This window comes from Phocoena sinus, chromosome 3 (assembly GCF_008692025.1).
Source record: "Phocoena sinus isolate mPhoSin1 chromosome 3, mPhoSin1.pri, whole genome shotgun sequence".
Taxonomy (NCBI): Eukaryota; Metazoa; Chordata; class Mammalia; order Artiodactyla; family Phocoenidae; genus Phocoena; species Phocoena sinus.
This window is the reverse complement of record NC_045765.1, coordinates 39,827,356-39,854,272: the sequence shown is the minus strand read 5'-3', so window position 1 is coordinate 39,854,272 and position 26,917 is coordinate 39,827,356. Positions and strand designations below refer to the sequence as shown.

The window sequence follows — 26,917 nt, the reverse complement described above, 5'->3', positions numbered from 1 at the left end:
TGCACACATCAGGTTGAGGGGACAACTCAGAAGTACTGAACCAATCTGGAAATGCTAAAAATATTGTTCCCCCTCCAGCAATTGATCCTTTGAGCAAAGACAGAGGCACTGGCAGGGAGGAAGATCAAATGAGAATTCCCATCTCTCAGCTGTAATAGGCTCGTTATCAGGACTGGCAAGAGTTGGGTTGGGGTGAGGGGCTAACAGGGGTCAGCTGGGGGCTGTCAGCACAAGGAGGAAGTTGGCAAAGGGCGGCGTGGAGCAGGGGAAGGAGACTCAGCTCCAGCATCGAGCGCCACAGAGCAGAGGCCGCGTGGAGAATGACTGAGAAATCAGTTTTAGTTCTAGAAGCCATTGCCTTTGTGGTTGTGTGAGCCCAGCAGCCCCCATGGGCGCTGGGGCAGGGGAGCGAGTCTGTGCTTGACACACGTGTTTCCCATTGAGAGCTGAAGCCGGCCCAGTAGGTGGGAGTTGGCCTGACAAAGGCGTATTGAAGTACAGGCAGAGTACGGTTTCAAAGCAGTCCGAAAAAGCACGGGAATGCTGTTCAGGAAATTCTTCAGGCATGGGCAGGGACTTGGCTGCAACTCTGCAGTTGGAAAATCTGACTGGGGCAGCTTCTGAACACAGGCTGGGCCTGCTCAGCCTCTGCAGGCCGAGCGGCCGCCCCCTTCCAGCCTCTCCACACGCGCCTGGATCGCAGGGGATTCTCTTCAGCCGCTTTGTGAAGCAGAGGAGAGGTAGGGAACTGCTCAGTTCTTGCATTTTTTGCAGGCTTTCTCTTCGCTTTCTAAGCCTGCTGTTTGTTTGCAAGTACTCTGTGTGTCTGTGTGTGTGTGTGGGGGGGGGGGGGGCGTGGGGAGGTTGTGTGTATATGTATGAACAAGTTAGAACTCCATCACTTCAACATTTGGTGTGGGGTTGTCTGTCATCTTTTCCTCCCTCAGCCCCCTTCAAGAGGTGATTTTCGGCCGTACGCTTTGGAAAGTTAGGGTTAAGCTGGCAACACGACTGTGAAAAAGAAAAGTATGTGAACTCTTGTATTGTCACCCTGCTCCAGCAGTCTGCAACTTTTCTGTGGGGAAGGACAGTTCGTTGGCAGGAAATATAATTTTAGATGAAAGTGTCTGTGTTCTTTGCTTTATGAGAATTTGGAGAGGGACGTTTTTAGCAGAAAATGGCTCTCATTTTAGAGGAAATCGGCGTTTGAAGTTTCTATTTTGGATCACACTTTCAGAATGTAGGAACAGATACGTGTATATGAGTTCCTGGCATCTTTTATTATTATGTGGGATTTTTGACTGTCATTAAGGAGCTCCGTGATATATTTGCCTAGAAATATGCTGGATACAACATTTGTAATTCTGTTTCTAGAATAATTTTCAATTTTTTTTCTGAATTGCAGAAGTAACTGGTAGTTCTTCCCTCAAAAAAAAAATACTTCTGTGTTTTATGAAGTATAGACAACTAAAGAGTCAAAGAAAACAGTAATTTACTCAAAATCATTGTTAAAAGACAGACATATAATAATGTGAATTTTATTTCATGGATCAATTGATGTTATTTTACACCTTACTGAAAAGAGTGATATTTTTTAAAAAATCAAATTTTGGATAATTCTTTTTCATACATATCAACTATAATGCAATACAGATTTTTACCCCTCCCCCGAAAGCTATATCTTATTCTATACTTAACATTTAGAAAATACATAGCATAATATAATTGCACTTAAGAGCACTGTTCAGTTCTGAAAGAGCTGGACTCAATCTCACTACGGCTTTGTGATTACTGGCAGAACCATCACCGACAGCAATGGTGTTTTCTAAAGGGGCCTTGGCCAAGAGTCTGGCTGGGGAAACAGATGAATGAATGGGTTCTTGGCTACTTCTTGAATAGCAGAAGAGTGGCTAGAACTCTCAGGGTGGACCTCAATAAAATAGGTGTGCATTGACTTTGCTTCTAAAATCTCTCAACAAGTAGCTGATGGTCGAGAGTTAGATGAATGGGTGAATAAAGAGTTGGGGGGCTGGACTTTTTCATATCTTTGTCTGCGTAAGACCTACGATAAGTGCGCAGGCATTGTGTTTTGTTGGTGGCAAGTCAGCCCTCTCAGCCAGCAATTTTATTTTCTCCACAGTTTTGCACTTGGAGGAGGGAATTAGGAAGTAAGTGACTGGAAGCAGGAATTCTTATTCTGAGAGATGGCACGCAAATATTTTCTTCGTGAATGTCATCTTTGCGTTGGGTTGGGATGAAGAGGGTTTGGGAACTGTTGGACATGGGATAAGATAGGACAGACAGTGACTACACTTGGGTTGCCTGTGGAGTGAGCAAGATGCCAAGAGATTGGGAAACAACATGAACCACAGCCAAACATACTGCCAGTGAAAAAGGAGACTGTGAGCTCTAATTTCATACTCCTCTAAATTTAGTGTGAGTTGAGCCTTGAGCAGAGCAGGCGTGAAATAGCAACTTCAGGTTGCAGGGGTACGAACAGCATTGCCTGAAACTTGGAAGAAAGTCTATAGTTGCCCTGTTTTAGAAGTATACGAGGGGAAAATCAAGTTCCTTGGACATTTAAAAAGGAAAAACAAAGAGGGGTGTGGGAGGGTAGAGAAGAAGAAATCCAAGGCAGAGGTACAGGCTACAGGGAGGGAGGAGTGGCCACACCACAAACTGGGCAGCAGCGGCAGAGGGAGATCTGTGCACAGGAATGAAACATACATACTCGAATAGCAAAGCCCAGCGGGCACTGATTTGTTCACCTTGAAGTGTGTGGCTAAACCATGGCCTCAGTGAGGAGAATGGGTTTACCCTCTTCACAATAGAAGACCCCACGGTCAGTCTGCCCCACTGTGCCTTCTGGAAGACATCAGAAAGCACATTTTGTAAGAATGGCATCGCCCAAGGGTTCAGATTTCGTAAGTTGGCTTCAACAGAATCACTTGGGGAGTTTTTAAAAATAGAGGGATTCCCCGACTCTAATCTCAGAAATTCTGATTCAGGAGGTTTTGAGAAACCATGCAACCAGGTGATTTCTGAGGGACCTTCTAGTACTAAGACTCCATTACGTTACTTTCTCTAGCATGGCTTCCAAAGTATCACTCAGCTGAGGAGGGAGCAGGCTCCTGAGGCCTTATTTTTAACCCATATTTGTTCCATCCAGAGATATTCTGCTGGGAGTGATGAGTGAAGGGACCAGGTGGAGATGGGGGAGGGATGGCAGTGAGCATAGCTTGTTCTAGGCCCTGCCCACATACACTTCATCCTTAAGACAAACATTTGAAAAGGAATATAGAATGATACATGTGCTTTATTTTAATGCATGAATTTATTTAATTTTATTTCTTTTTTTAATTTTTAAAAACCTTCAGGGGCATTGTTGGTGGAAGTATTTAATATTAATTTCATAAGGTGAGGAGGTTCATGGAATTATGGATTTGACCATCTGGAAGGGATTAGGGCCATCCTGTAGTCCAGAATTTCTTGAGTGGGGTAATATAAAGACTCCTTTTAACAGGGTGAGGGAAAAGATCCACGCCCCCATTGTTGATTTAACTGCTTTTATTATACTGCAATTTAAATATGTACAAACCAAAAATACCCACCTAGGTAATTACCTCTCTATTTTAATCATTCTTTAGCATCTATAAGACTAAAATAAATTTATGAATTAAATGCAAAGTAAAGTAATAGTATTCAGATGATCAACATTGTTATTTTAGGTAGAAGATGCTTTACTGGAATTTAATAAGGCCTCACCATGAACATGGGACTGACAGTTATCTGGAGATTATTTTGGTTCTAGACACTCATACTCTTATATCCTGGATATAGACTTGATTCTTCCATGACTTTTTTTCTCTTCAAATGTACCTTCATTTGCATGCCATGATGTCCCTTGATCTGCACCTTGAAGGAATGTTTCATTTTGTATTATATTACACTCTGCTCCTTTTTCTATTCATGACAATTAGAATCGAATCACTTATTGCCAACATGACTGTACACTGAATACAAATGCAGACACCAGAACTGCATGGTAGTAGCCATAGGTCATGAATTGGATCTGCATTTCCTAGGACAAAATTTGGGTAAATAAAATAAGTACATCAAAAGAAAAGAGAAAGAAAAGCACAAGAACAAATTTGGCAGAGAACTCTCAGAGTCCTGAGAAAATCTGAGAATCCCTGCTGCCTTGGAGACACCACCTTAAGAGGTACCGATTTTGGCCAGTTCTGGTTCCATGGAAGAACCTCTGCAGGAAATAGGAAGGAATGGCTCTGGAAACACTCCATCCATTTTTCTAAATAGCACAGCCACTTTTATTTGTTTCATATATTGGGATTTTGCAAGAGATTTCATTTGAAAAGAGAGTTTTAATGCTGTATCAGTAAAGATTGCATTTGGCTGCAAGTAATAGAAATTGTGCTCATAGAGTCGGAAAGTATAAAGCCTTACCTTTTGTGCATATAGATGTAGACCACACCTGGACAGTCCAGGACTGTTGTGGCAGCTGAGCGACGTCCCTAAAGACCAGTTTCCTTCCTGCTCCACTGTCCATTTGTTCATCTCCATGTGTCATGTTCAAGTCAGGACAAAGGTGGCAGGACATGAAGGGGGAAAATACTTCTCCTCATGAGGCTTTGCCCCTTTAATCAGGAAGGGACACCGTCCCACATAAAGTTCCCGTCACTTCTCAGAATCCACACCCAGAACTGGGTCATGTGCCTACTGGCCCCATGCAGTTTCATTACCAGGATGGGTAGAGGTCCTCTGGGTATGGAATAGGAGCCCACAGATCCAGATCAAGAGTTCTAGCACTGTTCTAAGAGTCCATTGCTTCTATTTTAAAGAAGTGAACACTGAGACTAGAAAAGATGGGTTACCTGTCTAGAGAACATAGGCGTTCAGAGACAATGGCAGTGCTTCTTGTTCCTTGACTCTGAGTCTGGAGTGGACTACTTGTTATGTGTGGTGGCTTAATAATGAAAGCTGAGTGATACTTTGGAAGCCATGCTAGAGAAAGTAACGTAATGGAGTCTTAGTACTAGAAGGTCCCTCAGAAATCACCTGGTTGCATGGTTTCTCAAAACCTCCTGAATCAGAATTTCTGAGATTAGAGTCGGGGAATCCCTCTATTTTTAAAAACTCCCCAAGTGATTCTGTTGAAGCCAACCAGACACTGGTCCACAGAACTGAGTTGGTTTAATACTGTTGGAGCTAAATCATTATTTACTACAGCAGTGCCATTTATAGCATCACTGACAGATGTCAGCCAGATGTGTCAGTAATTCATTCAGTGATGGAGAACCCCACTGTGCTGCGAGGCAGCTTGGGGCATTGTTTCTCATCTCCAGCCCCTCAGATTGGGCCAAATTTGCATCTCTGTACTTTGTAACCCATGGCCATTGTCATATTCTCTTAAGGCACATTTGAGAGTGGTAGGAGGACCTGGTACAGAAGTGAGGGGAAGAGAGGGAGTAAGGGTAGCAGGGGTCAGAAGTCTTGGGATAGGCTCTGGGTCCACTAAGAGCTGGCTCTCAGTCTTTCCATCTGTAAAATAGGATGAGATGCCTGTAAAGTGTCTTCTCTTTCTCATTTTCTATGCTTTTTGTTATTCTCAAGCTCTCCCCTTTCTTTATGAATGTCTTGAACTGTTTCGTCTCTCCCTTATCTTTTCCTGCACTTTTCTTTTTACCCTTCTCTGAACACACTCCAGGTAACCTCCTCCTGACAAAAATACTGTTCCCTGAATTCAATTCCACTCATCTGGCAAGGGCGTGTTCCATTAACAGGACACTCTACATCTGTGACCCAAAGGGACAGAGGGTGATTGTAAGTGAGAAGCAGCCCAGTAAGAAAGAAGAGAGAAGGGTGGGATGATCTTGTAGCAGAAGGAGAGTGATTACATTGTGAAGTGAGCCCAGTCTATGAGGCATACAGACCTGGACTGTGACCCTGGCTGTGTGACCTTGGATGAGTTACATCCTCTTGGTGAGCCACAATTGTATCATCTTTAAAATGAACATGGTAGCATCTACCTCGTAGTATGTTGTGAGCTTGTGCTTAGACTGCCCTTAGCATGGTGCCTTGCACACAGTAAGGACTTAAGTATGTCAGATGTATATGCTTAACATTATCTCAGCATGAGGCAAACTGACAAAGAATGAAATAGGCAGATCAAATGATAAAATGAAACACTGAGACAGTCAGCAGAGGAGGGTTTTATGCTGAGTGATCCAGGTTACTTTTTCTTTGTTGCCTTAATTTCTCTGAAGATTCCACTGTCCTTTTTCTTTCACCTTTGCTGCCACACAGAAAGGTGGTCATGTTTCTTATGGTTTCAGATTCCTTTTGTCAAGTGTGAACTGCCTTCTGTAAAGGAAGCCATGTAAGCTGTGGCCTATTGAACAGGTCTGCAGGACTGGGGGAGGGACGTGTCACCACGGTTCACTAAGTGTATAAATCCTGTGAGATTGATTTGCTCAAAATCTTTGCTGGTGGTTGTCCTAATGGAGCTCCGGGTGCATAGGTGGATATGGAAGCGATGGCTTTATTCTTCTTTTTAACCAGTAATGCAGTGGCACCTATTACAGTGAGCACAGTTTCCTGATAAAAACCATTTTGCCAGAGATTAGAAATTTCCTCCTTGTTCAGACCACAGTCCTTTGCCAAGGTGACAGGATCGGACTCTCTAGTGATTTCCCTGACTTCTAAATAATATATTTCGGAATTCCTGTACAAGGTTCAAAATATTTAAGCACTGAAACTATTCTCATAAAGCTCAGAGTAAATAGATAAGTAAGTAAATAAACATCAGAGAGAGCTCCTTGCTCCAAGCAAGTCATTCCACACCACGCTGTTGTCTCCACTCCAACTGGGTTTGTGGTCCTGGGCCAGTGTAGTCAATGAAAGAACGTGCTTCAAGCCTAGAGATGCCTGTCCTTTGCTTCCTTTTCTTACCTGTAGTTGTCTTCTCTCCTCTCTAGTGTTCTCTACTCCTTCTAGCTCTTTCCTTCTGTGTTTTTATTCCATGCCCTCTTCCTGTTGCCAGTTTCTTTTTTCTCTTATATTTGTTCAAGATGTTTACCAAAGTCATCGGCTTCCCTCAGTGGGCAGGAGGGTTGGCAGTAGACCAGAGTCTGGACAGCAGAACTTTTACCATGCGATGATAGACCTTACCTCCTGGGTTGGCTGTGACCTTCAGAGGTTTGTGGGCTCCTTTCTGTTGCTGATGAAGCTAATCCTGGTGTTTCCCAAGCCGTGGATGCAAACACCTGGTCACAAACTGGCAATCCAGGGCTGGCCTGTGGACACATTTTGACGCATGAAGTGTTTTTTAAAAATCGACTTAGTTACAAAGCATTTACATGTACTGAGATGTTATGTACACATTTAGATATCTCGATTATCTAGAAAAAACTGCAGAAGGGTATCCCTGGTCTGATTTCTCGTAGTGTAGCAGTTGGGGGGATTTGGGCAGCGCCTGTTGCTTTAAGAGGGCACATGTCCGCTTCATTCAGTGTCCCCCACCTGCCTAATCTGATATCAGTAAGCTCTCAATAGGGTGTCTCATCTGAACCACAGGATATAGAAAATGATTCGAGTGACCATTTTTTCAATTCTTCCAAGGGTGGTACGTATAGTACCATTCTAGATGCATAAGAGAGAAGTTAGGACATCATGACTGAATTCTCTCAGAGGACACTGTTGAGATGGGCTAAGTGTCCACTAGGAAGAAATGCAGTAGAACAGTATGGTGGCCAAGAGCATGGGTTTCAGAGTTAGATGTTCCTTGGAATCAGCGCCTCATAGAATTGTACTTAGGATTAAAATTTTCAAATGTGCTAGAAATCAAAACAGTCACTGCCTTTGGGGATGGGGATTGATGAGGAAGGGGCATGAGGGAACTTTCTAGGGTGATGGAAAGGTTCCCTATCTTGACTGAATATTTTTTACACAGACGTACAGATTTGTAAAACTCGAGCTGTGTAGTGAATATCTGTGTATTTCAGTAGGAGTAACTTATAACTCAGTAAACATATACATATGTTCATGTGTACATACAGACATATGTGAAGGCATGCAAAGTGCATAATAACTTTTAGCTGTTATTGTTTTCCTGCTTTCTGGACACTTTAATTTAAAAAAAAAAAGAAATAGGGCTTCCCTGGTGGCACAGTGGTTGAGAGTCCGCCTGCCAATGCAGGGGACACGGGTTCGTGCCCCGGTCCGGGAGGATCCCACATGCCGCAGAGCGGCTGGGCCTGTGAGCCACGGCCGCTGAGCCTGCACGTCCGGAGCCTGTGCTCCGCAACGGGAGAGGCCGCAACAGTGAGAGGCCCGCGTACCGCAAATAAATAAATAGGTAGGTAGGTAGGTAGGTAGGTAGATAGATAGATAGATAGATAGATAGATAGAAAGAAAGAAAGAAATAACTTGACTAAAAATGAGATGAAGAGATTTTCCCTTCAGACCACAGATTTCCCTGCAAGCGTTTGAGAGCACAGGTAACAGCTAAAGATCTTTGCCAAACACAGTTGTGAAAGGAGAATCTACTGGATCAATGCTAATTTTATGGAACTATTGAATCACTATAGAAGGATATGCTTAATTTGTTGTAACTGTTTTTCATGATGCTGTAAAAATGTATGGGTTTCAGAGACATATCAAAGATGGTTTATTACCTGGGAAAAAATGCCTATACTTAGAGTAACATGCACCCTGGCTGAAATATAGTAGTCCCTCAATAAGTATATGAAGAATTGTCTTAAAATTACTATCCATGTTGAGAAATTCTAGCTAAAACTGTTACCAAAACAAGTTCCTAATTAGTAATCACACTATTCTGACTAAGTATGTACACATATCTGGAAACATTTAACACAAGAATTGGAACAGAGTTTTCACCCAGGCACTCTGGGTTCAAATTCTTGCTATGTCTTTAACAAGCTGAACGACTTCGGGTAGGTTGCTTAACCTTTCTGTTTCTCAGTTGCCTCAACTGTAAAATCAGGATAGTACTAGCACCTGCCTCATAATTATATGTCTGTGACAATTAAATAAGTTCAGTATAGTGTTTAGAACAGGGTCTGGCACATGGTAACCACTACGCAAGTATTTATCAACAGTTTGGTATTCTTTGTGTTAGGAAACGTGGTTTTGTTGTGATTTGCCTTTGGGAATTGTTCAAAAGGCATGTGTATGGTGGTTGATGAGAGTAGTGTCAAACAGGAGTTTCAGTTGAAAAGACTGAAGCCTGGAATTCGTGGGAAACATGCTGTTTTTCAGTTTTAGCGGACTTTGGTCTTGGCACTAAAGTCTCCCTGAACCTAGTTTTCTCATCTGTTAAATCATGACTTGATATTGTCCATGTCCTCTTCAAGCTTTGTGTCTCATTCTCTGATCTTAAGTGTTTGAGTCATGTTCATTATTATTTTATTACACAGCTTGGTCCCCAAGTCACAGAAGCACTGTAGAGGCCCGACTGCGATTGTCATCATCTGGTTCTGGGCAGAATCATCCATGGGGATGTAAGAAGCCCCGGTTTTGTACAACATAGGGTAGCTGAAAACAATCTGTCGCTCCTATTCAGAAAGCTGGTTATAGACGAGGCCACAGTGGGTAGATGCAGTGCCCTTTGCATGTGAAAGTGACACTATTAAATTTGCTCTCAGTGTTTGAAATTATTTTTCCTGTTCAGGGTGTTCAGTTTACATTCTTTCCTGGTTTTCAACTTACAGTGTCAAGGACCGCGTTTAGAATGATGTCTGAGTGTTACACAAAGCCAGATCTCCCTGACTCTCCAGATTCCTTCCAGTCTGCTCAGATATTATTGTACTTTCTCCATGAGGTCAGCCTCTTTCATGCTCTTATACGTGGAACCTGCCCAGCTCTTCACCTGCTACCACCGCTGATCTGCCTTTCCCTGTCTTTTTTGTTTTTTTGCTCTTTTACCCGTAACCCCCATTGTCTTATGACAGAAGTTTCAAACATAATTTTCATGTTGATTATCTGTCTCTCCCATCGCTGCCTCCTGTCACTGCCATGAGATTACGGACCGGTGGCTTTGCTCTTTGATGTGTCCAAATGCCTGTAATAGTGCCATGAGAGGACCTGAGGAAAACAGAGTTATCAGGTGGTAGCAGTGTATATGCCCTTTTTAAATGCATCTCATACTAAATATACCTAAATGGTCATTCTAAATACCTTGCATCTTTTTTTTTTAACATCTTTATTGGAATATAATTGCTTTACAATGTTGTGTTAGTTTCTGCTGTATAACAAAGTAAATCAGCTATACGTATACATATATCCCCATATCTCCTCCCTCTTGGGTCTCCCTCCCACCCTCCCTATCCCACCCCTCTAGGTGGTCACAAGGCACCGAGCTGATCTCCCTGTGCTATGCGGCTGCTTCCCACTTAGCTATCTATTTTACATTTGGTAGTGTATATATGTCCATGCCACTCTCTCACTTCGTCCCAGCTTACCCTTTTCCCTTCCTGTGTCCTCAAGTCCATTCTCTACGTCTGGTCTGTGTTTTTATTCCTGTTCTGCCCCTAGGTTCTTCAGAACCCTTTTTTTTTTTTTTTTAGATCCCATATATATGTGTTAGCATATATATTTGTTTTTACCTTTCTGACTTACTTCACTCTGTATGACAGACTCTAGGTCCATCCACCTCACTACAAATAACTCAATTTTGTTTCTTTTTATGGCTGAGTAACATTCCATTGTATATACGTGCCACATCTTCTTTATCCATTCATCTGTCGATGGACACTTAGGTTGCTTCCATGTCCTGGCTATTGTAAACAGTGCTTCAATGAACATTGTGGTAAATACCTTGCATATTATTCAGCGAAAGCTGAGTCTTTGCCTCATTCTGTGTCTACTGGAAGGAAAATTGGGCCTGAATTTGAGTCCAGACCCTAACCAACTTACTACTTAGGAACCCTTGAGAACATCCCTTCATTCCTTAGTACCTCGGTATCTTAATTTATGAAATAGTTTTAATAAGATTGATCCCCCAGAGTGCTGTCAGGAATGTATGAGCTAATGTATCTGAAAATGCCTAGAACAAATATGTATGTGTGTTTCACAAAGATATTTCTGTCTGAAATGACTTCAGCTGACACCTCACACATCTAAATCTCTAGGACAGTGAGAATTAATGTTTATAATTATGTTGAAATATCTTCTAATTCATCAGAGATAAATATTTTGAGTTTATAAATAGAAGACATATTGAACTTTGGAGGAGAACTTTGATAACAACATCTATAAAACACACACACACACACACACACACACACACACACACACACACACTCTCATGCATACCTTAACCTAGCAATTCAGCGTCTCATGGCTTCTCTGAGCGCTCTGTTTAGACATATGTGAAACTTATATGCCCCAATCCTGTGGCTTTAAATAATACTCATATGCAGAAGATTTACACATTTCATTTCTAAGCCGTCTTCCCCCTGAATTCCAGATTCATTTCTATGTGCCTTTGTGACACCACCCCCATGGATTCTTCTGTGCATTTCAAAATCAGTGTGATTTAACAGAGCTCTCTTTCTCCTCTCCTCACACTCCATTTGCCTCCTGCCCCGTGAGCCACTATCCTCTCAGTGTTCCCCATCCTGATAAATAGCACCATCATTCACCCTGCTGCTCATGCCAGAATGCTGGCATTCTCCTTGACTCCTGTCCTGCACACACCCTAGGTCTAGGGAATCAGCGAATCCTGTTAGCTCTACTTTCCAGACAGATTCCAAATACAGCAACTGGCCACCTTCTCACTCAACCTCTACCCAAATCTGGGCTACTGTCACCTCTCTCTGGGTGACTTCAGGAGTCACAGGCCCCTGGTTTCTCTACGGGCACTCTTGGCCCCTGCAGTCTATTCCTTACAGAACAGTGAGAGTGATTCCAAAGTGAAAATCTGATCACTCCTGCACCTTGGTTCTCTGATAGTTACTGTCACAATCAGTGTCTTACTTATGGTTTTACTGTGGCGTATAAGACCCAATGTGCATTCCTTCTGCCTGCACTTCCAAGCTTATTTTCAAACACTCTCCCCCTTGTATGCTGTGATCTAGCCACACTGTTCTTTGAACATGCCAAGTGAGCCCCTACCTCAGGGCCTTTGCACTTGCTGGTGCTGTTTCCTCTGACTGGAGTGCTACTCCCAGATGTCCTCATGCTTTACTGTCTTGCTCGTTCATGACTTTTTCTCAAATATCTCCACCACATAGAGGCTTTCCATGACCGTCCTACAGACAGGAGCCTCCCTGGTCATTGCCTGTCCCCTTCTCTGGCTTTACTTTTTTATTCATAAGACTTATCCCAAGAATAAGGATGGCACACTAGATGTTTGTTTGTCTGTTTATCATTTCCTCCACTAAAATGTAAGGTCCAAGAGGCAGGGAATCTGTCTTTTACCACTGAATGACTAGTGTCAGCACGTGGTAATACCCGTAAGTATTCATTTGTTTAAATGAGCATTGGTATCAGAAAATTAGTGGAAACAACCTGTGTTCACCACTAAAGAGTTGATTAAGTTAAATATCATGTGCACATACAATTTAAAACTAACTTTAAAAAGAAACAGATTTCTGTATTTTTTGTGGGACTATCACTGAGCTATGTAAATGGACCAACTTAGATGAAGAACAATAAGGAGTGAAAATATGCCCTTCTTTCTGTGAAAAAGAAAAATTTTCATGTGCGCATGTATGCTTTGAATGTGTATATTGGATAAAGGCTGTATGTGTATTGAACATTTCTTTAGGGGTAAGAAGAAGGCTGGTAATAGTTGCCTCTATGGAGAAAGGCTGAAAGTGTGAATGAAAAAGGTTTTCTTAACTGTATCTTCTTCAGCTCTTTTAAATGCATGCACTTGTCTAATTTTTTGCAGTGAAAACTCTTCAACACTTACATATTCCAATTCTTAAAAAACTAAAAGATGAAATACCTCACTTTTAAATTAGTCCAAATATTTGTTTAAATAGAACATGCCATTCCGGGACCATTTCATACAAATAGGCATTTACTTTTCTGGATGATTGTTATATCAGAGCTAAAAGTGAGGAGTTTATTACCATTGTCGAAATTGTGCCAAACGTTAGCTATCCAAGACTGAAGCCTTGTATGGATGGGTGCATGAAAACGACCCTTGAAAAGCAGGTAATTTGAAATCTGAGACCTCAAGATTAACCTGGTAATGGAAAACTATTTACGTGCCAAGATAATCCAAAATGACTTAGATTTACAACAAACTCTAGAAACTGTAATGAACGTGGGAGAGAACTTATTCCTGCTATTTATATAAACTGGTTACAGTTGTAAACAGTGATGTAATTCATGTTTACTTTTAAATGTTCTGGAAGTTGTAAGGTGCCGCAGCAGCGTTTACAAACCCTAGCTCACTTGATTTGTATCACTTGTCTTATTTCTAAGTAAGTGAATGTATTTATTAGCCGTGTTAATTCTGTACTCTTCATAACGTAGAAGGCAAAGTATATTTAGTCCACAGCTTCTCTCTGCAAAGCCCTCCTTTACCCTTTCCTCTGAGCTCATTCAGTGCCCACCCTGCTGGCCATCCTGCTTAACTGGAGGATGCTCTTAGGGCCGAAATGCTCGCTCTGTCCTCTGCTGGAAAACTTGTTCTACCTCTAGGTCTCGCCTTAATTGTCATTGGGTCAGAATGGCCTTCCATGACCAGTGTGGTTCACCCTCTACTCTCTGTCATGGAACCTTCTTTGTTTCCTTCCTCCCACCTAACTTTAGTTCTAATGGTTTCATCCATTTACTTGTTTACTGTCCATGTCTCTCATTAATATACAAGCTTGATGAAAACAGAAATATCTTACTCTTCCTTTTGAAGACCTAGATATACCCAGGATCTGCTGTGGTACCTGGCACATAGTAGACGGTCAAAGATTTTTTTTTCTGTTTAAAAAAAAGATTGAGATCGGGGTTTCCTCCACAGCCAAGTCTGTGCTTTGCCACGTTTCTTTGCCCCACGGTGTGTAACTGTACAGAGAATTGCAGTCGTCACTCCCGTAAGTCCCCTTACGGAATAAGACATTATGAAGCCTAGTGGGTAGAAGAGTCTAGCAAGCCTTAATAAAATGCCTGCCAATGCTTCCTTGTCCTCAGCCCTATTAGTAGAGTGGATCATGGCCCATAAAATTTTATAGGCTCCAGAGAAAAATCATCAGGAAACTTGATAGCATTGATGTGTCTTTGGAAGGTTTACTGATTGTTTCTTAATCATCCCTCAAAACATAATGCATTCTTGCACAGCAGACTGATGATGCAGATCCTGTAACTGTTTCTAGATATCTCTTTTATTTGGGGAGGAAATAAAGAAAACATGTGTTCTTCTCCTGAAGAAGAATCCAGCTGAAACAAAAACACAGCGCAGACAGAAAGTGATGGTTTCTCACAGTATTATTCTAGAATAGGGGTTCAGCCTCATGAAATGTGCCAGCTGTGTATGTTTCTACCCCAAGACCTTCCATCATCCTGTTATCAACTGATAAAATGTAGGAAGGAGGGCGCTAGAAGATCTTCCAGTAACTATTTGGTACCTACCAGATTTAGGAAGGGGAGTGAACATGGGTATGACCACTTGAGTATGACGAGGCTGGTTTCTGTGTCAAGATGTCAAAGTCGTGTCAGAGTAGTGGGATTTAACATTTTGAAGGTCAATGTGGGAGAGCCTTAAGCTGGGCATTTAATGTGACTTCCTAAATTAGAGGGGCAACAGCTACAGGGTCCAGGTACCACTCTGGCTGGGCTTGGCTCGAGGAGCTTTGTAAACACGTTATAGAGAGCATGGGCTTTGTACAAATCGTATGGCTTCTGTGACTGAATTTGGACATTTGTGAGGCCGTTGGAAAAACCTTCAGGTAGCAGAGTCACTGAGGTCTTGGTGGTGTGAGCAGTGACAGAAGTGAAACCAGGCCACACAACCTAGGAGGAAGTTTTTCACAGGTCCAAGTCATAAAAATGGATCCTCTCCTTGAGATTGTCACATTCAGTTAGTGTCAAGGCCTTGATTCTGTAATGCTACATGATCCCAGGTATGACGCTTTGGATGCGTGAGACCGTGAGGTTACAGCTCAAAGCCATGCTTTTAAAATGCCCATCCAGCACGACCTTCTTTGGAAATCCCATGTGTGTCATACTTGGCAACTATTTAATTAGCCATGGTTATGGGTGGTTATTATATTATGACATTGCCTTGATAGTTGGTGGTTCCTCCGTATTAATGGCAAAGCAACAGAAAGTTTCACTACATTGGTTCTCTGGGAAATATAATCCTATTGCATTTTGTGTGCAAAAAAACAGATTATCTTTAAGTCAACTGGATTTGTTTATGAACAGGTGAACACTGAAAAGAGCCTCATGAAGGAGCAGAGTAATGCTTTGTAGTTAAGCCTACTTAATATCAGTATATCATAGTTGCATGTGCCTTAGGAAACGGAGGCACGTTGTGTAAGTTTTCATTCCTTTGCTTCTGATCTTATAGCTGTTTACTTATTACCGGAGGATATGCTCTGCAGTTTATCATTGGCTTGATTTTCATTCATTCACTGAACAAATATATGCAATTGTGTGTGTATATGTGTATAATTATACATACACATGCGTAAATACATAGATGCATACACACACACATGCATCGTTTTTTAGGTGCTACTAGGGTTCAAAGAAGTTTTAAGTACTTGGAAGAGTTTGGGATATATTCAGAGAGGTGACATATATCACTGTAAATATGTTGCGTGACACTGTAAGAAGTTCCCAATGACTGATGGAAAATACTGTTGTCTTGTGATTCTTAAGAAGAGAGTGTATTTGCTTAGAAAGATTCTGTTTTCAAATTTACATGCCTGGTGCACCGCCACAGATAAAAGTAGGCCTCTTGGGGAGTATATTATACTGATCAAGGTTCACTTTTGCTAAATTATTCAATTTTTGAGAATGCTTTGATGCATGATTGGTATAGAGGGAGGGGGAAAATAAGAGCGTTAATCACATCAAAAGACAAATATTTATTCTGCACCTATTGTGGTCTAGGCATTGCTATACTCTTATAAATCAGATTATGACTCCCTTGTTTCAGATTCTGCCATGGGTTTTCAATGACTTTTCAGTAACATCTGAACTTCTTACTATAATCTCCAAGGCCCAGCATCATCTGACTCGAGTCAACTTTTCAGCCTCATCTCACTCCCATCTCTGCTTCACTCATTACAGCCAGTCCCACAGGCCTCGTCTGCGTTGGGACACTTGCCTTTGCTTTCCTTCTTCTGCCTGAGATAGTTTCTTTGTTTTTTTTTTTTTTTTGCCCCTACCCTCACCTTGCTGTCTTTTTCTCCTCCTTCAAGTCTCAGCATAAATGTTACATCCTTAGAAAGTTCTCTCTAGATGAGTGTATATAAAATACTTTTCATCCTGTGATGCTCTCTTGAACATTACCAGATATATTTCAGTGTAGATACTTCACATGTTTCATTTTGTTACTAAGCATTTACTGCACATAGTCCCCCACCACCCAGCCTGTGAGCTTCATAAAGACAAGTTAACTCTTCTTCCTTGTGGTATCTTGAGACCCTTCCCGCGGTATATGGAATTTGATTGACCATCAGTAATTATTTGATGAGGGAGTAGACGGATGAAAGACATTTAGATAGGTCCAATTTGAGATGGAAACTGGAGTAAAAGTGGTAAGTTGAGTTTAATTCTCATAGAAGTACAAAATGAAAGTATGACACTGGACATTGTCTCTGAGATGGGAACAAGAGAACGCTAACTCATAATGTGAACTTGGGAGAAAGAGGCAGAGAGGAGAGTTTGGAAAGACAGACAGTAATCAAAGATAGAGGGAAGAAGCCGGAAGTGTCATGAATATCAAAGAAGGACAAAACTTCCAGGCGAGGAGGGGAAGTTGGCAATGACCAAACACGCAAGGAAAATGGGTGTTAAGAAGAGTGCATTGAATTTTGATCAGGGACATCACTAGTGATTTTTGAATGGGCCATTTCGGTAGATAGATGAGAGTATGAGGTTTACAGCATTTGCCGAGGACCTGGAAACCTGAGCATTAATAAGAGTGAAGTTACGCAACATGTGGAGAGGATTATAAAGGTAAGCTAAGATTCTGTTTAATGCCAAAGAGATTTAAAAACCAAGCACCAAAGGCTGCAAAGAGCATCATATTCAATATACTGCTGCAAGAGGTTAATGGAAATGAAAGCTCCAGGGTAGGAATGCAGTGAAAAAGTGAGGGATGGCAAAGCATACATTTAGGTTACGGGAGGAAGATGGGTAATCCTGTGAGAAATAACACAAGTAGAGGCAAAGATGGCCCAAGGATGTTTTTTTGTGTTGGATGTAAATTCGCGTTCTTAAAACGTGGTCCTTTTATATCCAGAATCGGCTTTGGTGCTCGTTAAAAATACAGATTTCTCAGATGCACGCCAGACTTACTGAATTATTCCTTGGCGTGACGCCTAGGAATCTGCATTTATTGCACTTATTGTTTGCCAGGGTGGTTCTGACACATTCAAAAGTCTGAAAATCCCTCCCAGTGGAACACAGATAAGTGTACCTCTCATTGAGCTCAGCTAGGCAGTGACGTCTTACGAGGATGTTCCACTGAGGTTTTGATGTACCCTTGGGGTTCTTTATGGGAGGGACCAGAGGACTCTCCAGGTTTGGTGAAGCCCGAAGCTTGAACAATTTGTGGGGCTGTTTTAAGGAAAAACTGAAAAAATTAGAAATACAAACTCAAGTTAAGAAACCATGACTATGTACTTAGAATGAGGAAATTAAATTATTAATTTTTAAAAGCTGACCTATCATAAAATCCAGAAAAAATAATATTAATTAACTATCTGACATACTTCTCCTACAGTTTTTGGTGGCATATCCTTTGATTGCCTCTTCATATGAAGGTGCTACCATTTTCTCTGTAGACAATAGAAAGATAATTGTCTCCTATGCTGATTTCAATAAAACTTTTTTTTAAATTATTGATAGTTGTGAAGCATAAAACATGTAATTTTATGTACAGAATTCAGTCACACGGTGCATACAACTTGAAAACACAAGAATTCTGATTAATTCTCTTTTCCATGATTTCCATAAGAAAAGAAAAACTGTGGGGAACATTTATTTTCTGTGCTGCATTGAGTATATTCTTGACAGGAGAGAATTTCTGTTTTGACGGGGTGTCAATGAGAATTGAATTCTACACTTGAAATTTTACGTAACTGATGATTAGGAAAAAAATTTCCACCTAGCTTCTGGCTCATCTAGTATCCACGTATTTCTGGTGCTGGCCATCATAGGACATGTTTACATGGCAATGTGTCCTTTGGTCATATACCTTCATGACAGCATGCTTGGTGAGTTGGAGCCAAGGATGGAAGGAGAATTCCTGGAAGACATTCTTATACGAGGGGAGTTAGCATAATGTACCTCTACAGGGAGGTGTCTGCAAACCATGTAAATACATACCACTGCACCCAAACTATGTGAGCCCCCAATTCAACTTCCTCTTATTCGGACCTTCAAGATGCATGTAAATCCTCCAAAACCACGCAACATAAGGGGAAGGTGAAAAAGGGTCTTTTTCATCTGACTTTAGTTGAGTTTTACAAAAATGTATGATGGCTGTTAATACGCTACTAGGGCCCCTTCCAGGGCTATGGAAGGGACTTGGATGAGGGAGGACCTGAAACTTCAACTTTATTCCCTATACAGCAGATTTCTCCCAGGAAGGACCAAAAAGAAACACAGATTGGAGTCTGTCTTTCCTCTTAAGTTTTTCTTATTTCAACATGTTTCTGTTTTTGACTAGAAAAATTAATGTACTCAGCTTATCTAAATTTTCTTTTTCTAAGCAGGATTATTTATAACAGATGTATCTGTTACCATATTGTTTGGCTGGCAACACTTTGTATTCTTTTTTCTTTTTTTTTAAAATAATTTTATTGGAGTATAGTTGACTTACAATGTTGTGTTAATTTCAGGTGTACAGCAAAGTGAATTAGCTATACATACACATATATCCACTCTTTCTTAGATTCTTTTCCCATATAGGTTATTACAGACTACTGAGTAATAGATTACTTTGCTTTACACTAGTTCCTTATTAGTTATCTATTTTATATACAGTAGTGTGTATATATCAATCCCAATCTCCCAATTTATCCCTTTCCCCCCCACCGCCCCCGGTAACCCTAAGTTAGTTTTCTACATCTGTGACTCTATTTCTGTTTTGTAAATAAGTTCATTTGTACCGTTTTTTTTTTTTTTTAGATTCCACATATAAGTGATGTCAACCCTGTGTATTATAATCATTTGTACAACATGGCCTCCTTCCTCCCTCCCTCCCTCCTTCTGTCTTTCCTTCCTTCCTTGAATTGCAGACTGGAATGTTTTGTTTGATGTGGTTCCTTAAAGTAGGCAGGAAGTATGGCGCCGGTGCAAGAGCCCTCATGACATACAGAATCAGGCACTACACCATGTATCAGAGGATCTGGGTTCTGGTCCCCGCTCAGCTTCTAATTCACTGTGTGGCTTGAAAGGTCACTACTTCCCCTTACTGTCTTTGAGCTCCTCAGCTGGTCAGTTAACATGGGGGGAAAAAGTCAGTGGTTTCTAAGAATCCGAAGGTTCTGTAGAAGTGCTTCAGGGGTGGCCAAGCCCTCACTCTTGCTTTAAGCAAAGGAGCTCTGCTGGTCTGCTTTATACTCTAGAATTTATTTCAAGATTTTTGCCTTGAAATGGTTGTATTATGAAAAAAAAAAAAAGGTATAACTGATTCATTTTGCTGTGCAACAGAAACTAACACAACATTGTAAATCAACTATACTTCAATAAAAGTCAATTTTAAAAAAAGCAGCAGCAGCCAGGGAGGTATCTGGCTTAATAACAGCAACAGCAAAAAAGGCATTTTAAGATAAGCTGTCCCTAATGCCTGGAATGACCTGGAGAGCTTTCCAGTTCCATTGTAGAGCTCAGAATTTGATTTTGTATCTGTTAAAAGTTTGTTTGGGGTTCTGCTGCATAGTCAGGGTTGAGACATTATTCTAGATCAGTGGTATGCAACCTTGTCTACACTTTAGGATTATCTGGGGGACTTTTTAAAAAATTCCTTGTGATTATTGTTTAATTAACCTGAGTGTAAATGGTTTAAAAGCTCCACAGGTTCCTCTGATGTACATCAGGATCGCAAAATCCGAGTGGAGATAATCATTGCCTCTGTCAAGTTCAAATCTGTGTATGAAAAAAAAATCACACGTATGATGTCCATATCCACAGCCTGATAAATATTTATTGACCATGTCATTTCCATCTTATAGCTAAATTATGTAATGCCCCCATCGGTTGGGATAAATGTCAGAGAAAAGGCACCTGGTGTGCTGGCATTATCGCTAGCTTCTGTACACTCATTTGTCAAGAATTTCTCACTGTTCTTCACACCTGCAAGGGTCAAAGACTACAATTCTTGTCCTTGCCCTGCCACAAACCCTGGAGCCGTGCACAAGTGTGTCAGCTTCTCTAGTCTTAAGTCAGCTGACTCATAGAATTAATTGATTAGAATCAAAGGACCTTGCAGATAGGATTCTAAGATTTTGTGATTATTTCCTTAATTTACAGAATATGACTTAATGGAAAAGAAAGGCCTAATTTCCTTCAGACTTGTAAGACATTTATTTTCCCTTCTTATTGATCTTGGTGTGTGAAAAGGTCAGTGAGAGATGACATTGCTGTGTTCCCGTGTTGTCACAACACAGCTCTGGTCTGCAGAATTGTAAGGGGCTGAGTAATACAACTGAGATCCCTTCATAGTGTGAAGCTCAGTGCTTGGTTGGGAAGCCAGGGCTTTGGGAGACTGAAGTGGAAATTTGCAAGAATACAAACAAGAAGTTCCCCCTGGTGTTTGGCTTGGACTTTTGTACACACCCAGATGGCAGCAGATTTCATAGTGGATGGGAAATCATTCATTCATTCATCATTTATGCATTCATTTTTTTCACGTATTCATTCCACTCACATATGTTTGAACACATACTCATATTAGGGCCTGATTTTGGTGCTAGGGGAGTGTTCACAATGACATAGATGTATGTAGATCTTCACTGAGCATTTGAGTTGACCTTAAGTAAGAATTTACTTGGTTTTTCAAATGGAATTCCACTGATGCCTAAAGGCCATGAGTCCTCTGGGGGATTTTTAGATTTTATGTGTGCATTTTAGTGATTATCTAAAAACCGTACAATAAGTATATTCTGAACCATCTGGAAGGTGACCTCATAACCAAGGATATGATTTTAGGGCCTACATTTTGTTTGTCACCATGGTCACTTTGGCACCATATATCACTAATGTAAGTGCTATTGACTAGGATGAAAATAAGCAGAGACAGGCCTTATTCCTAGAGAATGCAGTCTGCCTACGTGAGGGCCAGATGAAGTAAAAATCCCAAAATAAAGCTTGTGCAGTCATTTGAAAGGAGAAAAGCGGTAGAGGCCATGTTGTCACATGGCTCACGGCAGAGTAGGGATGCTCAGAAGATGCTGTGCTAAAGTCCTTGGTACCACATTATGCTGTTTAGTTTTGCCAGTCATCATTCTTCTCAGGAGGCAGTTATTTTGAATGATACGCGTTGGCAGCTTTGTTTGTATTTAATTTTAAAATTTGTTTTGGTTGGAGAATTTTATAGAAGTGATAAGTTTACTTAGATTTGTGTTGGTACCTAATTAGCAGTGCCAGTATAAAGATAATTTGTGTCAACAGCGGGGGTTTGGGAAAGCTTCCTTACTTTAAAGGGGATTCGAATATTACTTAACATTGGCAGATATTTTTTTCTAATTTATCTCACTCTGCTATTATCACTGTTTAACTAGTTTGTTCTCCCCATTAGCCTGCAAGCTCCTGGAAGGCACGTTCACGCCTTACTTGACTTTGAGCCTCTTTTACGTTTATTAAATAAATGTGTTGATAGCAATTAGAATTGTCTAACTCATAAGGACCACTTGAAAAGGGTAGTGAGATCTCTGTCAAGGGAAGCATTTAAGCACAGGCTATCTATCACCTTTTGAAGATCCCTGAGTCAAGTGAGGCTTAATCTATGTGCCCATCAGCACCCCTTTGAACTCTGGAATGGAGGGAAGATCAAATTTGTTACTTTTGCCACTAACTTTTTGGCAATACAGAATGATTGCATTTGAGATAATTTTACCTCCCCCCTCCCCCAAATCAGTTGCTAAGTAGTAGTATTATACCACCATGAAGAACTGCTGGGGTTAATTTATTTTCTCAGGTGAATTCTAAATTTTACCCTGAGGACTTTGAGTGGCTCCCTCACAAAGATGTTGGAATTCTAAGAATCATTTGGAAAATGGCTTCCTACGGGTCCCTCTCCTCCTGTGATATATATATGTGGCTGTCTCAGTGCGTATCATGAGAGATGTCTGCGTGAAACGGGAGAGCTCACGCAAGCCTCCAGAGGAGCCCCTTTTGTCCAGGGGAAACAGATTTTTTTAGAGTTGTCAGGAGGGTGGAAACATAGACAGCAGTCAGCCATCTCTCTTCATCAGTTGATTTTTTTCCATTCTTTTTTTTTTCCTCTCTCTCTCTCTGAGCGGTTTAATATGAGTGCTTCTCTCTCACCTCATTTATTTCAGATGCCTCAGGAACAGTACACCCACCACCGGAGCACCATGCCCAGCTCCGAGGGACCACAGGTATACAAAGTGGGGATTTATGGCTGGCGGAAAAGATGCCTGTATTTCTTTGTCCTACTCCTGATGATTTTAATACTGGTGAACTTGGCCATGACCATCTGGATTCTCAAAGTCATGAACTTCACGATTGTAAGTAAAACCACAGGGTTTTCTTTAGCTTTCCTTGGGGGAAGGGAAAGCATGGGGCAAGAAAAAGAAATGCGGAAAGCGATGGCAATAGGATTCAAATAACCTGTACGCTGGTATCTTGGTGAAAAAACATTGCTGTTCAGATTACATGTGGGGATTGACTTCTTTTAGATCTCAATTCTTCGGAGGCTGGTAATCCACTTTTGCGTCATTTTCCTTCCTTTATGATCCATCGTGTATGCTTTCCTTCTATTTTGATAACTGTGTTTCTGTAATCTGTAGCTTACGAGTACTTTGAGTAAATAATCCAAGGAGAAAGATGTGATAGAGTCCAAAGTAGTAAGTTTTTCCATATTTTAATGGTGATTAAGAAAGTTTTTGTGAGGTAGGGTTTGAAACATCAGAGTAAAATTAGTCTTTGGGGATTATCTAAGTTTTCACTGTCTGTTTCCACCTGGTAGCTCATTACTATGGTTCATGGGGCATTTCCTCAATTTTCAGGATGGCAGTTCTCTTTCCTACCGCTTGGGTAGGATGGAAACGAGAGTGTAGCCATGTTACATTTTTTTTAAAAGAATTTGTGGTTATGCTTCTTTGAAGAATTTCTTGCACTTAGGACCACTCTACAGATTGGACATTTACTTGTTGAAGTTCAAATGAAAAGAGCATCCTGGCAAAATGATCTCTGGAGTTACACTGAGGTTTTTCCCTAGAGCTTTTCTGGAGATTATAACAGTACAAATATTATAATTTCTCTTATTAGTGATGGCACAGTGGGCAGTAATCTGCTGCCCTGAAAACACTTGCTTTTCCCCTTGTGATGGCAGACGTAAGCAATTACATTGGCAGTAAAAAGAACTGCTGTTTGATAAGGAAACGTGACCATAACACAATTAAGAGTAAGGTTTTCATGTGAAAATTCACAATAGAATAGAAAATCCAAATATATGCCTTTCCTGAATTATAAAGCTTATTTTTATCCTTAACACCCTGTGCATAGATAGACTTTCTTGCCTTTGCTCAGGCCATTTCTTCTTCTTGGGCTACTTTTCTCCATCTTTTGTGCCTGGTACAACCCCTCCTTCATGCTTCTGTAGCCCCATTAACGTATTTATTATTATACTGATCACTCCAGATAATACTTTTTATGCGTGTTTCCCAGGCAGAGTGAACTTTGAGAATAGCAAGGGCTGCATCTCTTTTCCGTGGGCCTCCATTCATCACTCATGGGAGGTGCTATTGGTACTTGACTCCTGAGGATTCTGTAAACCATGGTTAGAAACAGTGCATCGGAATGGCTCATTTTTTTTAATTGAAGTATGGTTGATTTACAGTGTTGTGTTAATTTCTGCAGTAGAGCAAAGAGATTCAGTTATATGTATATATATGTTCTTTTTTATATTCTTTTCCATTGTGGTTTATCACAGGATATGAATATAGTTCCCTATGCTATACAGTAGGACCTTGCTTTGTATCCATTCTATATACATTCTGTTTATACTAGTTTGCATCTGCTAACTCCAATCCATCCGTCCCCGACTCCCTTCCCCTTGTCAACCACAAGTCTGTTCTCTATGTCTGTGCGTCTTTTCCTGTTTCATAGATAGGTTCATTTCCGTCATATTTTAAATTCCACATATAAGTGATAATATATGGTATTTGTCTTTCTCTTTCTGACTTCACTTAGTATTATAATCTCTAGGTCCATCCATGTTGCTGCAAATGACATTCTTTCATTCTTTTCTAAGGTTTGGTAGTATTCCATTGTATATATGTACATCTTATTTATCCATTCATCTGTCAGTGGACATTTAGGTTGTTTCCATGTCTTAGCTATTTTAAATAGTGCTGCTATGAACATAGGGGCACACGTATCTTTTTGACTTATAGTTTTGTCTGGATATATGCCCAGGAGTGGCTGGATCATATGGTGACCCTATTTTTAATTTTTTGCTGGACCTCCATACTGTTCTCCATAGTGTCTGTACCAACTTACATTCCCACCCACAGTGTAGGAGGGTCTCCTTTTCTCCACACCCTCTCCAACATTTATTATTTGTAGGCTTTTTAATGATGGAGAAAGGCTCACTTTTTAATAGTTGGAGTAAACGCTAGGAAACTGAGCTTCTGTATTGCAGTATTAAGTTTGGAAGATGATACAGGTCAATTTCCATGGGATTGTAGGGGTCTAAGACAGTGTGTTCTAGACTCTTGGAGCACGTTAGCTTCCACTTCTGAATCAGAGTAGGTAAACACTTTTTGAACTTGGACTTACTTTATAGACAAGCAAACTTCAGAGAAGTATTTTAAGCAGCAGAGAGAGAAAGATGTGATCAGATTTGTAGTCTAGATACTTGCTCGGGTGAGGATGCAACATAATGGAGAAAGTTTCTCAGAGTTTGGGCCTCTAAAAGGTGTCCTGAGTCTGTTTGGTCTTAAATCCAAAGAAGCATAGTTGTCTTTTGTCGATATGCATGTTCTGTGATGTTTTTATTTTGTATTTCAAAAGCCTTAAAGTATAAAACCTTCTGTATTGTAATATAAAATAGGAGAAGACTGAAGTTAGGGCAGTAGAATGGAGAGTAAAGATTCAAAAAACATTTAAAAGATGGAAGCAACACACCTCAACTACTGCTTGGATATAAGAGTTGAGGGTTTGGAAGACACTCTGGAATACCCCCGGGTTCTGGCTGGTGAGATGGTTGGATGGTAGGACCAAAATAAAACAGGATAGAATTCATTACCTTCCCACTGGAACTTAGCTGGGACTCGTGAATCCCCCTAATTCCCTGTTTGGGGCTCTTTTTGTTATTTTTAGCTAGTTTGGGGTAAAGTTAATGTATAGAACCCGAAAGATTTGAGGGTGGATGTGGTGGAGAATATGAAGTCAAACCCTGACAACCGTGATAGGACACAGATATGGCTTCTCGAGTGTGCTTTATCTGTCAGGCTTAATAGTGAGAGGTCTATGTAAATGTGTACTGAGTGACAGTTCGCTCTGAATGTATGGGAGCTTGGGGAGCAGTATGATATTAAGGTCATAATCTCTATGAAATAGGCCATTTCCTGTAGTTAACTAAATTGATTGCCAAAGTTGAGAGTTCTTAAAGCTTTACGAAACCAACTACTTACTAAAGTGAGAATAATGCCGTGGTTAGCCGTAATTGGTGCTTTATAGCAGTAATGCTTTGAAGCAAACAGAGCTGAAGTGTCAGAAAATTGGTCTTTCCCTGTACGTTAAAAGCATATTCTCTGTCAATTGCAGTATAATACACATTCTTTTAGAATTATAATTCTTTTCCACAAATAATAATTTACTGATAGTGAAGATCTTGGGAAAGAATGAGGTATTAACCAATGTTAACGTTGGTGATGGTGGGGTGAACGAACATGGGAAATCAGTGTGACAACAGTTAAGCGCTTTATGCAAGGATTGTCAATAGGAAACTGATTATTTTGTACACCTGGAATGTTTGATAATTTGGAAAAGCTCACACTGTAATCAAACCCTCTGAGTAATGACGAACCAAGACAGTGACGTCATCTGAAAGTGTTTCTGAAGACTTGGCAATTTATCCCAGATCGGACATCCAGAATGTTCTTTTCTGTCAGACTTACATTTTCTGCCATCCCCAGGGGTATATGCTGGAAGAGTCCTTACATTATAACAATCTGGAAAAACATCCAACCAAGTTTTCTTTGTCCCAAATGTAAATCAGAAGAAAAATGAATTTTCTCTCCTCTGCTTTCAGCAGCTTATTATGGTGTTCATTATTAAGCAGGACAGCAGTATTCTCTCCTACTCTTCTCTATTATTTTTCCCTACTTGAAGGAGTGTTTGGTTTTCCTGTGTTATAAACACCTGTCCTAGTTTATCACACACTGTACTTTACAAGAGGACTAGAATTTATTAAGTGTGTTCTGTGCCAGTCACTGTGCTTGGCAGTTAAAAAATCTCTCTTTTAATTTTCCAAACAACTCTACAAATTAGGTATTATAAT

General features: G+C 40.7%; 1 protein-coding gene across 2 annotated transcripts in view; it reads left to right on the top strand.

The window, feature by feature from the left end:
• The first annotated feature begins 556 nt into the window (after nt 1–556).
• Nucleotides 557–26,917, top strand: part of SGCD (sarcoglycan delta) — a 418,608-nt gene continuing 392,247 nt past the window's right edge. For both annotated transcript variants that reach the window (XR_004349344.1, XM_032628152.1), the window contains exons 1-2: nt 557–740; nt 22,728–22,916. Coding sequence is in view for 1 of the 2 variants with exons in the window: in XM_032628152.1 (XP_032484043.1) it covers nt 22,728–22,916 (189 nt within the window). In the remaining variant the exon portion in view is untranslated. The remainder of the gene's footprint in view (nt 741–22,727; nt 22,917–26,917) is intronic.